General features: G+C 39.4%; 2 protein-coding genes across 2 annotated transcripts in view; one reads left to right on the plus strand and one right to left on the minus strand.

The window, feature by feature from the left end:
• Nucleotides 1-6,951: 6,951 nt before the first annotated feature.
• On the minus strand, nucleotides 6,952-9,241 carry LOC111254230 (exonuclease 3'-5' domain-containing protein 2-like). Its single transcript, XM_086975051.1, is given in 5 exon segments — nucleotides 6,952-7,437; nucleotides 7,439-7,819; nucleotides 8,389-8,571; nucleotides 8,919-9,014; nucleotides 9,218-9,241. Coding segments are annotated over 5 exon segments (1,170 nt in total).
• A 1,472-nt stretch (nucleotides 9,242-10,713) lies between these two features.
• Nucleotides 10,714-15,795, plus strand: part of LOC111254232 (uncharacterized) — a gene marked incomplete in the record, with an annotated part of 8,411 nt that continues 3,329 nt past the window's right edge. Inside the window, 8 exon segments of the mRNA XM_086974657.1 lie at nucleotides 10,714-11,084; nucleotides 12,063-12,272; nucleotides 12,460-12,594; nucleotides 12,934-13,120; nucleotides 13,417-13,523; nucleotides 14,213-14,317; nucleotides 14,797-14,990; nucleotides 15,331-15,777. Of these exon segments, the coding sequence (XP_086830783.1) occupies nucleotides 11,025-11,084; nucleotides 12,063-12,272; nucleotides 12,460-12,594; nucleotides 12,934-13,120; nucleotides 13,417-13,523; nucleotides 14,213-14,317; nucleotides 14,797-14,990; nucleotides 15,331-15,777 (1,445 nt within the window).

Below are 15,795 nucleotides of genomic sequence, written 5' to 3' on the forward strand. Positions count from 1 at the left end.
ATAACTTGTTATTCATAGAAGTTTCGCACGCAGATACAGACATGCAGTTGCTAACAATTGTCTTGACATACGCTTATTATTACTAAGAGTGTTGAAAATAATTACTTCTGTAACCACAACAACTTGTCAATAGAGGACGAAAATAATAATAATGTTAATGACGATATTTCTGTGGACAGTACGATGCCAATTGCTATTGAATTAATAAAAAATTCAAATCACCTGAATAACAGTGATTTAAAGTTAGTGATAACCGAATACAAAATTACATAGAAAAGGAAATAACTAAAATAATGGGTATTTATTAACTCTGGCTCTATTAAATCGTTCAACATTATACTCACGTGGCCGTACTACAATACAAAGGACGAGAAAATTAAGAGTGGTTATCAAGTATTCAGTCTATATAATGCCATACAATAATTTGAGAATGACTTTCTATTTACAACACTGCCATGATTCGAAAAAAAAAATACATATATTTGTTGTACTCAAATAGGAAGAAACTAACTTTCCATAAAAAAAGCGTAAGACAAAATTGTTTTGATCAGTTTTAGCTGGCGTCGTTATCAGTTAAAAATAGAAATGGTTGGATTAATATTAAATGTGAAAAAGCTGAGATCATTTATCTTAGCACTAATCGAAAAATCGACTGAGATGCTAAGTCTGAGAACCAAACAGTGCTTGTGGGCTCAGAGCCTTATCTCTGGCGTGAATTGATACATGTGCCTACGTGAACACTACACCTACTATGACACATGTGTATATTATTATAACTCTGAAATTTCAAAAAAGAAAAGTAGCTATTGATAGCCAGGAATCCACCGAGCAGAACAAAAAAAAATGAGAGAGAGAAAGAGAGAGAAACTTGCACCGACAAGCAAAATGAACGAAAAGTGAAACTGGTCCATATCAGAAACGACTTGTTTTTAATAGTTCTCCTTAGATGAACTAACTAACTTATGAAATAGTTCTAATAATAGGTACATAAAAGTATTCGGGTACGAACATGTGTAATAAAAGTATCCGTCTTTTCATAATAATAATAGTAATAATAATAAAAATAAGAAGGACAACAACAAAAATAGCAACAACAACAACACTATTACATATCTAATTTTTTTCTCAACATTGTTGAATTTCTATATATTTGGATTTTTTTTTGGCTTCGTTATGGTACAGGCTATACTGGCATGACCAAATGTGTACCCTTATATCTATTATGCACTGTCTTTTGCCCATGTTCTGTAGTCTTGGTGGATTTATCTTACGATCAGTTGTGCTAGAATTTTATGCAGTCTCATTATTTGACCAATATTATTTGGCCCAGCGTACTTTATGAGTTCTTTCTCGCTTTCATCATTTGTCTTTTCCTTGTAAGGGTGGCTAGATTAGATGCAGGTCCTTTTAATAAGACACAAAAGAAGAATGAATAATAGACACACAAGCGCTCCTGCGATTAAACTAGGAACGGGTAGGCATACCGTCTACAAAGAATTAAGACTATAGTATTTTATTTTTATGTTATCGAAAGCATACAGGTCAACGGAAGCATATACCTTACAGTTAAGCTTGAACTTTCGGTCTCTGATTGTGAACTCCTCATCAGAGTCATTTTGAATAATGTTAGAACAGCAAAGAAAAATATCGACAAACGAAGCGGGGTTATTTGAGATGTTGCCGATGCATCGTGCTAGATCATGAGAACACACCTCCGTATCTCTGTATTTCACTTGTTTATTGTAGTTGTACTAATTATAAGAGTAGTCGATGTCTTTATCCAGCTCCATGATACATAACCATATATATACAATTTTTCTGATCGTCGCGATTTCGTCCGTTTTTAAGGGTGAAGTCAACAGTGGTCTGTAGGGCAGAAAAGGAAGGGTGTCATAATGTGATATAAGATGAGACGACATCCCATGAGAGCCCATGATCACTGTTATAGTGCATCAGTTGAGATCTCTTCCGTGCTATGCCCAACGTAAATTTATGAATTTATGCGTATGTGCGAAGAGGTTCTCTGTGGAAAGGACCTTGACAGTGTATAGACTGTAGACAATTATCTGGATATAAGCGGCTAATTACTAGTGGACCTGAGTGATGCTGGTTTTTGCTCAAACTGATGTTATCATTTTAAAATCGATCGATCGTTTTTCTAAGAGCAGTTGATGTAATCGAAATCCATCATCATATCTACTTTTAGGCACGGGGACAAACGAGCATGCTTCCAAATTGTTTTTTTTGCGTAATTATCAACAGGAGTAAATGGGAACAGAAACCTGTGTTAACAGATGCTGAATAAAACGATGTGTGCTGGTTCGGAAGCTCTATAGATAGATATGGGAAAGCTTAGTTCTAGTTCAGAAATAGATGGGTTCAATGAGACTCTGGCGGTCGTAATAGTTTAATAAATAAAAGGATGTTTGAGAAGTGGTCGAGAAAAAGCGTACGGACTTGGCTTCGATAACAATGTGTACGGAGTTGTCTAAGTGTGCCCAACGGTGGTGCTGTTTTAAGTGCATTTGATTTTTTTGGTAATGGCAGATGAATGCTGCAAGGAGCTCAGATGTTTAGAACTCAAAAAGTAATCATGTCCGACAGGCAATGATGAGGTTACATTTTGCATTATGTAAAAACTATAAGAGGCAGTCCGTAGAAATATGATCAATGTGCGATTAACAAGACGGCATATATTGATGGCATGTACATGTACGAGTATACATATATATCATCAGGCGAAGTATTATTATAGTCACACACATTAATATAAAATACTACCCAACAATCCTTGCAAAAGACAATACGAAATGCATGAATAGATGAATGTTGAATTGACCGTGTGTACTACTGCTTTATGTAAATAAATGAAGACTCGAGTCGGGTTGTTGTGGGCGAATAAAAAAGCTTTCTCATTGCATCCCGGCCTTTAATTAGATAACTGTGCAAGGATATAAAATAAAGAATAATTATGATTTTGGTTATTTTTGTAGTTGGGCATAGCACAACAAGAACTCACAACTGGGAAAGTCATTTTCATGTTCAAAAATGATCTCGACCTATATTACCTATGATACCAGAAATTCTCATAGCACTATAGTGTAGTGGCTTTTTCCGCGGTCCACTTCTGAACCATGAAGTGTTACTACGGCGGTCATTCAGGCGGGACCCATGGCATACCTTGATCCAACTCAGACCCCCGCCGAAACTAGTGAAGAGCAGACTTCTATTGTAAATTGCAATTTTCGATGTGAAGTACAATATGCCATTTTGTTGGCTTTCCGTTAATTGTTGACTGTCTGGTCTCCTGCATAGGTGAGATGTGGACTCACTATGCGTGTGCCCTTTATAGAAGAAGAGCCATGCAAAGCGTGCTTTTTGTCGTTATGGTTACGACCACTGCCTTTCTTATGCAATCATTGCCACGTACGCAAGAGTCATTGCTCTTTGCACACAATTACGGTCGCTGCAACTACCGTATGAAGTGGGCTTAAAAACTAGAAAGATTTTTATATAAAAAATCATTCAGATTTTGTGCGTGAATAAAACCAACGTCATTACTAGGCTGACGCAATGTACAGGGCAAAGTATAGTGTACGCCATTTTGCTAGGTATACAGTTACATTAAACGTGCGTTTGAAAGGCCAAGGATGTGTTTTGCTTGAATATGTTACTAATAATAAACGCAAGTTGGATAGCTAGCATGTATGTCGGAACTCGACAGTCACTTAGTCTTGGTACCAGGTTATGTATTGTCATATATTATTTAATTCTCACTTACTTTTTAATAGTAATTTCGTAAAGGCTCACGGAGCCTATATATACTGCTTTGAAAATATGTTTCGGTATATAAGAAAATAGCTATAAATGCGAAAAAACGGATATAGTGTTAATTAAAAAAACATCCCATATTGCGGAGTCTTCAGCTGCACTGTCCCCGGTTTAACTGTAAGCCTATCGAAGACTTTATTGATAGAAATGCGTTTCTTAGCTGCTTCCGCGATGTTCTCAATGAACCTGTGCTCGCTTAGTTCTCGCTCTTGATTTCCTTATTTCGCCTACGGCTTCTATCAAGCTCTTCAATTCACTGGGCTTTAGCTTTCACTCTTTTTGAGTAAAGGGAGGGCAAAACAAGAGACATCTTTAAAATGATGTTGGCAGACGCTCAAGCCACTCAAAATCAATACTATCGTAATTAAAGGACCTATGCATCAATGATTTCGAGCATATTATAGGTAAATAGTGGGATGATACTCATGTTAAATGACTTCATCAATTACCTGATCAGGACTGCTCTGATCACTTTTCAATCTCTAGAGAGACCCTGCAGTAAGTACCGGAATTCGGAAGTGGAAGTAGGCTCGAGGCCACGAGTAGTAGAGGACACAGCATAGTGGAGAGACTTAATGAATTTCCAGTAACAGCCCGCAAATGCTTCAACTGCGGGGAGCAGGACCATTTCAAAAATTACTGCTTAAAGCTCACCCTGTATCGGAGCATATGTTGCATAAACGCGCCAGCCGATGACCTATTCTTGCTCAAAGCTGACCTCTTTTGTGAAAAAATAGGTGCAATACTCGACCTTGGGACAGGCGTAAACGCCATTTCCGTTCAGATAATGGATAAACTGTATTTACCGAATATCGTAAAACCATCGGAATTGTATATCCGTACCATACCCAGCACGCCCTGACAACGGTTAAGGAAATGGTAAACGACTGCACTGATGACGGATCGAAGAAGCCGTTCCATACGGTCGATAAGCTTGCGAAACATCTCATACTACGTTAGGGAGACCAATATCTGTCACCGTTATTTTATTTAAGGTTCAACGAATGTTTCGAATACCCTGCAAATTACACCGACAGTAACATACAAGCTCTCTCTTAAGCGGAAAAATATTTTACATTCTTTCAATTCGATGCTCTTATCTAAGTTTTAGTCCTAAAGGAAACATTATGAAAACCTACTTTTTGAAAAATAATCAATGGTTTGGTATAAACTGTAAGCTGAACTACATTCCTCTGTAAGCTTAGGATTCCGAGCATATGTAAACTTCTGTAAAAAACGCATTAAAATAATAGAAAATAACAGTATTTTTAGATTATGGATGAGCGAAAAAAAAGCTGTTATTACCATCCAGGCTCTAAGTAGAATCTATAAACATTCTTCCATCTAAAAGAATCAAGATATTTCCTGCTTACACGGAATATGGTTACACACACAAATAAAACAACACAAATAAAACAAGATAAAACTCTAACACATTTTCTAATTTCTAACACAGCTGATCTGTTATCAGTGTATTAGTTTGTGTAAAAACTGATTACGTCCGAATGAGATTGAGCAGGACACAGTTTTTATACTCGACCGGATTAGTTTGTTTACGGTTTGCCATATAATGTGCTTGTAGCCATAAAAACGGAACAGAATAAGCAACTCAATCGATATCGCCATAATACAGTGCTATTGCAACTGCTAGTTAGAACAGATCCGAATACAAGCTATGGTAAATTAGAACGAAGCCATGTCCAGAAGATTTATTCATTTTTGGGAAAACAAGGTTTGTCAATATATATATATATATATATATATATATTGCATGAGCATGGTACAATGCTCAACCTAAAGGAGTTTAGTCTACAATGTACCACAAAAAAATGGGAGACACGGTGTTGACAATCAAGAATTTAATCTAAGAAACTTCGCGTTTCGAGCTGAACACGCAAGGTTAATAAGAAAAAGAGTCACCGTTTGCTTCTTGTAAACCAGTAAATATAATGAATTTAACCTTCAAGTTTGATTTTAATTTTATGCAATTATCAGTAAATTGCATTATCGCATACTTTCTTTGTATACGTTAATTGTGTTATTTTGAGGAAAAGTCATTCAAATATTTAAAAAAGTTTAGGATGCAAATTATTTGTCGGAACCAAAAATTAAAATATTGTAGATCGCCAAACTTAGTGGGTCGGAACAGCTCACATTGGCTGCGTGCAATTGATCTCAACGTAGCCTCCAATAATAACGCTTCGCCAAGGTATTTAGTCAAATTCTTGAAAGTTGAACCGGACGGAAGGGAGGTATCGAAGAGACTGACGAACAGCAACTCTGGAATAACAAACACCTCTACAAGGCGCTATTGCGATGATCTCTAGGTGCGTATCTCTACCACCTGTTTTATGTAAAATGACTGCCTTCTAATTTTATAGAAGTTACCATATTGGGGAGGGTTGACGTTTTGATAGTTACCTCGTCAAAGAATGTTTTATACATAAATTTGTTTGTTTTCGACCTAAACTTAGACTAGCTAGATATCGTCCTCGAATGACATACGGTAAGCCAATAGACTTCTCCAAAAGCCAAACCTAAGATCTCAGCATAATTTCTTTGCAAAGACATGCAGCACACCACCATGGCACATGGTAGAAACGCATTTCCTATAAGCAAGATAAATTAAAAAGTATAGTAGTTTATTAAGTGGAAATACCGACTTATTGCCAGTGTTTTTTTAGCACCGATTGTTATATCAGGTTCGCAAAAGATATTGTAGCAATGGAAGCCTATCTTGCCTCAATATCAGATTATCGCAACATAAGGCACGACACGAAGTCGATCCCTTAAAATGATTGTAAGCTGACTGATTCCATTGCGTTGGTCTAGCACGCTACTTAGTATACAGTAGTTTAATGCTATTATTAGTACACGGATTGATAGTTAGGTTTAGCTGCTGCTAATAAAATGTCACTGCTGTTCCGCCCATTGTCTGCGTGGCCTTCCTTATGTTCACTTGTCGTATAGTTGATTTCCATTGTATCCTGTGCGTGTTTGTCCAAGAGATCCCAAATAACAACATGTTCTTTTTTTACGAGCTTTTCCGTCACGATCTTATCAACAAGTTTAATCATTCTTTTCCAATCGATGCCCAACACTTGAAGAAGCTCTTCAATTTTATAGCCAGAAAGGTCTCGCCCTGTAGCCAGACCATTTCGGTGACAAGTACTTAGGTTTCATTGTGTCAAGAAAATGACGTCGCCAAAGTTTCTCTAACTCGAATAGTTCTGGACCGCCCGCCGAACTATATCGTTTGACCACACGCGATCCGTGCGTTACCTTGTTGTTTCGCAGCCATTGAGAAACGTTTATACTTGCTGCAGACCTGAGCTGTTCTTCTGTGAGGGGCAAAGTTCCGTCTGTGAAACCCGGATGCTCCCGCAATATCTGCTCAAACATGGCCTTCTTATCGGATTTCAACCTGTCAGCAGCTTTCAACAGTGCCATTGCTGCCATCTTCACGCCTTGAAAGTTAGATATAGTAATGTCGGGCAAGCAATCCTTGTCCAGTTCCTCCATAAGGGCTGCCTCTGCACGCGTGTACTTTAGTTGACACTGAATACAGAGCAGCACCATGTCATGAGAAGTATGCGATTTCATAATATTTAATAATAATAAGAATTTCATAAGGGAAAAGTTTTCGGTATTGCTGTGTGACAATGTTCTTTTTAAGCAAGTGCTCTCTTGCTCCACATACAACGCATTCACTGACTTTTTCGTCGACGTAATATTCGCTACCGAGAGTGGCGCGGCAGCGTGGCTCAAAGTTAAGCTGCACAGTGAAAGGCTCTTCAGAGACAACTCGACCGAGTTTCATTTTTAGATAGCAGTTCAACTTGACCTCGTCTGTACTGCACAGAACTTCTCCGTCAGGTGCCTGTAAAACCGAATTTTTATAGATACGTTGTTGTTTTCGTGCTTTAAACGATGCCTTCGTACGTTTCTTGTTCTGAACGATGTTACGTTTTGATAGGCTCCCAATTCCCTGTAAAATGTTAAAAAGTTGCCTACTTAAAAGAAAACCCTATGCAAAATACAGTCTATTATCTATGTCAATATGTTTAGAATGACACTGATATTCGTCCTAGAACGCTGACTTTCAGTAGACGGACATGCAATGGCAGCTAAGTTGTCAACATAGTACAACACTGACCGATGACTTCTTTAGGGCGGTCCGCCTAAAGGGAATGTCGACGAAAATGCCAAATAATTTCCAGCACCGGTCGCCCCTCTTCTTCTAAGATGGCGAGTGCCACAGTCAATGCAGCGTATGCATCCGTCGCTGCATATTTCTGCCAAGGTCAAAAACCTCGTCAGCAGAAACACAATACAAACATTTCTATAAGCAATTAAAAATAGCAACGAGGAATTTAAATCAACCATTAAGAATACAAGTTATGCTGTTTCATATTATACCAACTTAACTTCGCTACTACGTAAAATATCCGACGATGCTGAGTTTGAGCCCTAGACTTATGACGATTAAGCCGGCCAGTAGTTTCAGTACAAGAATTTTAACATCTTTCATCAAAGGCGTATCCTTTTACTACTGACCACTTCAGCCTCTGAGAGCGTCGGAGCCTCCCAGTTTCCACAGCGCAGTTTATCCTCTTTGTCCAGCCCGATGCCAGAGAAGCGACGAGCCAATCCGGCCAATGAGAAGTCCTCGATATAGGGGTCAGATACTTTAGACTGCCAGTAGCTAGCCATATATCGGAGGTCTAGACAGCCTTTTACCTAGAGCATATCCAAAAACGTAATATATCGGAGTAAAAGCACAGGACATGTTATTTCTGCAGAGATTATAAAATATTTTTTTCGGCGACACTTGCAATAAGTATTCCGAATAGATATGGGGTTAATACAAACAAATCAATCGTTTACATTAACTTAAACACCTTTGGTAATTATCGCGATCATGTTCATTGAATTATATAAATCGCCATGTTTGAATAGAATTTTCCTACTGTTCCTTCTACAAAAACTCCTTATTTTTTTATTGCAAAAAATAAAGTCTTAGCACCGACATCACTACTACCATAGGATATGTTCGTCAAATCAAGCTTATCTACTCGTAAACGCACCATGATTTCGTAGTCGTCAAACAGCTTTTTGGCACCATCAAGTACAGCGACACCAACTTTAATAACCTCATTGCAAGCCAGAATTTCCTGAGGCACCTGAAATCGTGGCCAATATATTCAGGTGATCTTTTTCTCATGGAACGAACTGCGGTATCGAACACAGTTTATTTTTTTCATTTCACCTGAAGACTGTGCTTCTTTCTGGAATAATGAAAATGAATACATTACATTCCATCCCTTGGGTGAACTAGAATCTAAGTCATATTCTCAACGTTGTACACGCTTAAAATTAGGCTTACCGTTTCTTGCCGATTTAATCTCATATCGGTACGGTTAATGGTGTCAAACTTATAATGAACATTATCAATAATTTTTACTCAACTTTACTTATCATCAAGTGAGATTGATGCTGGGAAACCTTTCAAAAATCTTGATATAGTGTAACATCTCATATGGTGCTCTTGCCGTAATATTCCCAAGTCGCCTGCGATGTTGTACTCCTCGAAATACTTAATGGGAGAAAAATTCACATAATATGACTGGACAAGGACTTGGCAGTACATATATTAGGAGATAAAAAGCAAATTACCAAGTATATATCTTGTTTTCAATACTATGTATACGTTCGTTACCATATATGAAAGTAAAAAACATTAGCTAACATAATAGCTCTCGGCAGAATGGTGCATTTTAACGATCGCACTAACCTTCATGAGATTTAGACGAGGCAAAACAGATAAGCGATCACTGGGTGCCAGCTGGAGAAGTGATACCATATTTCTTTTCCAAACAAACTTGGTCCGTTTCAACATGCCCTTGGTGGGAATGTTTGTGGTGGATTTAGTCACCCATTCGCAGTCTAGGCCCAGAAGGTTTGACCGAGCTACTTCCTGTACAGATTCTTTTGCCACAAGTGCCCAGTCCTCTGCTTACGAAATGAACACAATACGTCGAGGAGCTCGTGCAATTTTTTTCCTTCGCGTCCGGCGCCAGGTCACGAATGCTGCTGTACATATACCGATGGCTCCTACGGCAATGGCAAAATTACACGTAAGAGAACGGCCTTCCAACCCATCTGGAGCCCCTTTCGATAACCCCATCACCGTGGAACACAGAGTAGCGGTGGCTTATTTCGTACCTCAACTATCATCCTGAACAAAATCGATTGGAAAAAATAATAGTTATTCTACTAGATATGATAACTGAGGCACTTCTATCATTAGCTTCTTTTCATGAAATCCACTAAACGCTAAAACTAGGCTCTGCTTGTGCCTCAGAGTAACGTCGTACGAGTGCTATTTGAATCAATCAAATCAAACTCAGTTAATCTATATAATTAACTGTAAACAAGAGTATAGCAGGCCCTTGTTTACTAGACGTTTATTTCACACCTATGATTGCTAATTTAAAATGTAGACGGTCGTAATGCTATAGCAGAATCACAAAGTCTGCGAACGTGATATCTATCTGAACGTGAAAGCTATCTACCCCTGTACTCTTTAGCCCAACCGGAGGCGTCAAGAGAAGGCAATTCACCCAATTCCTATGCTTAAACTATTTACCCCTCTACTCTTTAGCTCAACCGGAGGCGCCAAGCGAAGGCAACTCATCTAATTCCTATGCTTAAGCTATCCCCCCCCCCCCACTCTTAAGCCCGGCCCGAGGCTTCAAGCGAAGGCAATTCACCCAATTCCTATGCTTAAACTATTTACCCCTCTACTCTTTATACGTCAAATCTTGCCGCTGTGACTGATTTTCACACACCTAAGTAGGCTAGATAAACTTTTGTAGACCTGCATATCCGTTTAATCGAAACGAAAGATTATCAGACAATTTATAGAGTAAAGTGAAGTTTTGATATACACTGCATGAAGCCAGAGCAACACATTTGTTGTGAAAAAAATCTGGATGGAACATTTAAGTTAATTTAAAGTTGCTTTATAGGTAAGTATTACACTCAAGCGTGCGCATGCTATAATATGACGAAATACATAAATTAATGTAAAAACGGAAATAACTAGTTATGTTCTTAAAGAACAATATGCGTATAGCTTTGGCTTGTACCACCGATGCTGATCTGAAGAATACAATCATCTTATAGGGAAGATGTCTGCGAAATATGCATATCATCCTGCAGCTTCATTGGTAGCCAGAGAGTCGATTCAGGTATAAGTGTATATCTGTTGTATTCGTTATATTTTAGCAAAAAAATGTATAATTCATGTAAGTAAGAAAAGCCATATTAACATTTTGTGCTTTATATGGCTAATATGGAGCATCAATTTATTAACAAGCTAGTCAGGTATATATGCAGTAATATAGTGATACTTTCATATATATTCCGCTGGAGGCCAATATATTTTACTTTTTATGAGAACGTAATGACGCTAAAAGGTTTTTTCGATGTAGACCTTTCCAAACAAAGACGACACAGTTGTCAGTGGGCGTAGCTTGCGCATAGGTTCAATGCCATCCCAGGGTCGACGGCAAATTTGTGCACCTGTGTCTATAAGTTATTCTAAAACGGACCGAAGCGTAGTGCATTTATTGGGTAAACATTTTGCTTGGCCTTGTACACCGCAAGCTTCGCCTCTAGAGGTCCTTTGGACATTACCATGGGAATTTAAGATGCCTACGCCAGACGCACAATTTATCACCGCGTATTCATTCCTCAGGCGTTATTGATATGTTTCTTGCTGTGAGGATACTTTTTTTCGTTCGTAAGATTTTGCTTTTTGCTTTGCTACCCAAAACCAGTCAATGACGCCGGCCTCGCTACCGCCGCTACCATCAACGAGACCACCCATATCACCTTATTGATTATCTAAGAACACTCGTTTAGCGCATGCTCGGTGCTTATTAAATTTGACATCAAATGTCGTAATAGTATCAGAGCCAAGCTTGCCATATAGCGTCGTCGTAGAATGATATGGGTCGCGTTTTATCTAAAGACTCCTTAGCTTGACGTATGGCAACACTGTTATAGACTATCCCGAGTGGTTATGTCCCCATAGTCAAGTTTGGAGCCCTTAATTAATATAATGTTTTTTCTTTGAACTACTTAGTCTCGATGACAGAAGCATATTTAATAGCGCATAGGTGAGCTTGATCCTAACGAGTCCTACGTTTTTTTTTTTTTTATAGATGGCCTATACGGACGATCTTTTAGAGCGAACTCTCGAGGAGTTGGAGCGACTTTCAACTGCGCCATCACCTCGCGCGCTTCTTGAGGATGAAGAGTTCGCAAATCGTAACCTGAACGCGTCAGATCGCCTTGTACAAGGCCGTTCACCAGGGAGCTATCGAGGCGTCCCATCGCATCCTCATGCAACCACATCATCACATTTGTACAAGGTAAAGGGCCGGACAAAGCACGAAAATACTTATGTAAAATTGACGAAACTAGTTCTAGCTGAAAACGCTCACTTCTGTCTAAAGCTATCGCGGGTACTTCTGCCTTATCGAACCTAAAATCCCATTGGAAATACATAAATTTGCGTACACAAATAATAATATGTATTAGCTTAATACACTGTTACAGCCCGTGCCGCCGATTCCAGTGGAAGATCATATGTCACTTTATTCTAATGGACGAATTTACCGTCACCCTGGGTCGGTTATCCGAGCCACACCGCCCCCTCCGCCAGCGCCATCTCAACCCGACTACGATGCAAGGGTACGAAAATAGACTTGTTCACTGCCTCAAAACAAGAAAACAAGCTCGCTAACCGAGCAGAGAGAACCCAAACTTGAACCGCTTTTGCTCCCTTCACCATACTAATAATAATAATAATGGGTTCAAGATTTACATAGTTATTTGCAAATGTCGCATCGACTCAAAAACGGCTTCTACACCTCAAATCGGGATACCAAATTCTGTGGTGGTTACTAAGAAGTGATTTGCTACTGGAGATGTCTAATACCCTGAGTTTTACCTTACAGAGCTTTTATTGACTTTGGGACCATATGAATTATAAACTTTTTAGCTTTCATTGTAATTTTACTCTTCAATTAGAGTGATACAAGCAGTATTTACGAGCCGCTCCGACCGCGTGCACCCAGCCAGCAAAGCACCTACTCTGGTTCGCATGGGCTGCCAGGAATGCTAGGTTACGGATTTGGAGGTTACTCTGGAAGCAGCGCAAGCTCTCAGTATTCGAGCCAGTCAACATTACGGGGGTCTGCCTTCAGCGACTACTTTGGTAAGCTCCTGATAGAGGAATATTTGCCCTCAAAAAATCGTAGATTATGGTCTCTCGTTGCGTTGCTTATTATAATAAAATCGTTTGTAGTAACTTCTATAATAGCTGGAATTCTAATAAAATCCGTTATATTCCATTCTTAGTTTTTTCTTTACCAAAAGACAGGACTGAATGTTCGCGTCAACATCAATCATCAACCTTGTTTCCTGTCTTATGAATACGGTACTTGGTCAGATTAGTACTTAGCGTTGACATCTTTTTGATAGCTTTTACAAGTATGCTTATGGGCCTTGTAGAGGAAGACTGCGGTAGTGTGGCCGAAGAGCCTTTTGCCATCGGATCGTGCGTGGAATGTCAACATGAGGTCCTTAATGACGGCTCGGGATGCAGTGCCATGGATAAGGTACGTACTGGTTTAAAGCTAGGCGGTATTAGCAGTCTGGAAGTATTTGCAATCTGTAGCCTGAAATAAGTGATATTCGTGCAGTTATAGCTAGCGACATTCTTGGAAACAGCAAATATAGTATAGGTACACTCTGGTTTAGACATACGAAAAACCATCCCGAGTGCCCATTAAACAAACGGTTAGAGTTACACAGTGGTGAACCCTAGTGTTTGAACGACTGTCATCTTAGTTACTTGAAGTTATCACACTGAATTTACGGCTGGTCCGCAAAAATAAGTTCAGTGTTCGTTTATCGAAAATGCCGTTTGGTTCTCATATGGAACTCATAGGAACCGTTCGGCTATTGCAGGATACGTCGCCCCTCAGAAACAGTAGAGAATATGAACGATTCATAATCACCGAAATACAACTTGTACCTTACGGAAGAAAGAATTATCTATGCAAATTAAATTTGGTCCGAAATAAAGCTCGCGCGAGACGCCGGGCAACAAGTACTTTTTCTTTCAAAAGTGTCATTAACTTTGACACCGATGTCTTACTATCAAAGTAAGCATAAGTTTATTAACCAATAGACAATTTCTATGTTCGGCGAGAAGGTATATAAATTAATATTACTAATGCATATATGTCCCGCTTATATGTCTTTAATTATCATCTTACATCGATATCCATTTAATTCGTGCCAGGTTTATCATATCAGCTGTTTCAAGTGCCATGTATGCAAAAGGGAACTGCAGGGAAAAGCATTCTTTGCCGTGCAGGGACAACCCTACTGCGAAGAAGATTATTTGGTAAGCACCAACCTTCTGCTAAACAAATACCGACAATATTGGCTCCGTTGGTGGGAATTTGAGTGGCTTAGCGACCCATAAATGACGTCTCCTAAATACTAAAAGGTATCGATAATGATAACGTGTATGAGAATTTGAAGCAACGTCCACTTTTTTAAGATCAATAAAGGAACACGGTGAATATCTCACAAATAGTAAATGAGTGTAACGTATCACTCCTTCACACTTCGTCTCACTGAGTACATCTTCTTTTTTTAATAATTTAATCGAGGCTATACAATCCCACATCGCTATGATCACGCTTAAGCGGTCCATATCGATATGTAAGTGATTTATTCACGTTACATGATTGAAGAGTACGTAGTCTAGCGCTTAAGTGCATTTTATGTATTATAATTTGCCGAAAAAGTCACAATTATTTCAGTTACTAACCAGAATGTTCGTTTTTTTTTTTTTTTTTTTTAATTTATCCGGTGTAGGACACTTTAGAGAAATGTACAGCCTGCCAGAAGCCTATTTTAGAGCGCATTTTACGAGCCACTGGTAGGCCGTTTCACCCTGCATGCTTTTCGTGCCTCGTCTGTGGCAGGGGGCTTGACGGAGTCCCGTTTACGGTTGATGCCGCGAACAATATCTACTGCATTCCAGACTTCCACAAAAAGTTCGCGCCCAGGTCAGTTGTATTGTCCTATTCTATGCTGTAGTATCACGTTTGTCCATTGTAACTCTCATTGACTTATCTACAAGTACTAATTACACTGCGGAAATCAGTGCTCTTAAGAATGCTCGGTGGATTATAGGTGAAATGTGCTTTTGCCCTCTTTACTCATATCATTGATTAATTTTATTTCGCGCTAGGCGTCATTAACGGTCCAAAAAAATGGTAATTCAGTTTCACTTATTGTGCCTGCGTCATTTAACGTATATATCTATATATATATAGGTTTCCTGTAGCATTAATGAGGTCTATTTCTCTCATATCCGATTCCCGCATTTTTCACCCCCGATTCTAGGTGCTGCGTTTGTAAGGAGCCTATCATGCCACAGGGCAAAGGAGAAACCGTACGCATTGTTGCTCTCGACAGATCATTTCATGTCGCCTGCTACCGCTGCGAAGACTGCGGACTACTTCTCGGGCAAGATCATCCCTGTTACCCTCTCGATGGTCATGTTCTGTGCCGTGATTGCAATGCCAATCGCGTCCAGGCCCTGACCGCGAATCCCACAAGTCCCTCTACAACAAGCATTTCTTCCATGTCCACCACAGCAGCTGGCAGCAGGGGACGGCCATCCAGTCATCAACACTACCAGCAGCCACAGCAAAAATCATCACAGAATCAGCAGCCACAGCAAAGGTCAACACCGCATCAACAGCCACAGCAAAGGTCACCACAGCATCAGCAGCCACAGCAAAGGTCACCACAGCACCAGCAGCCACAGCAAAGGTCACCACAGCACCAACAGCCACGGCAAAGGTC

The sequence above is a fragment of the Varroa destructor genome, unplaced genomic scaffold (assembly GCF_002443255.2).
Source record: "Varroa destructor unplaced genomic scaffold, Vdes_3.0 BEIS01000007.1, whole genome shotgun sequence".
In the NCBI taxonomy this organism is placed as follows: Eukaryota; Metazoa; Arthropoda; class Arachnida; order Mesostigmata; family Varroidae; genus Varroa; species Varroa destructor.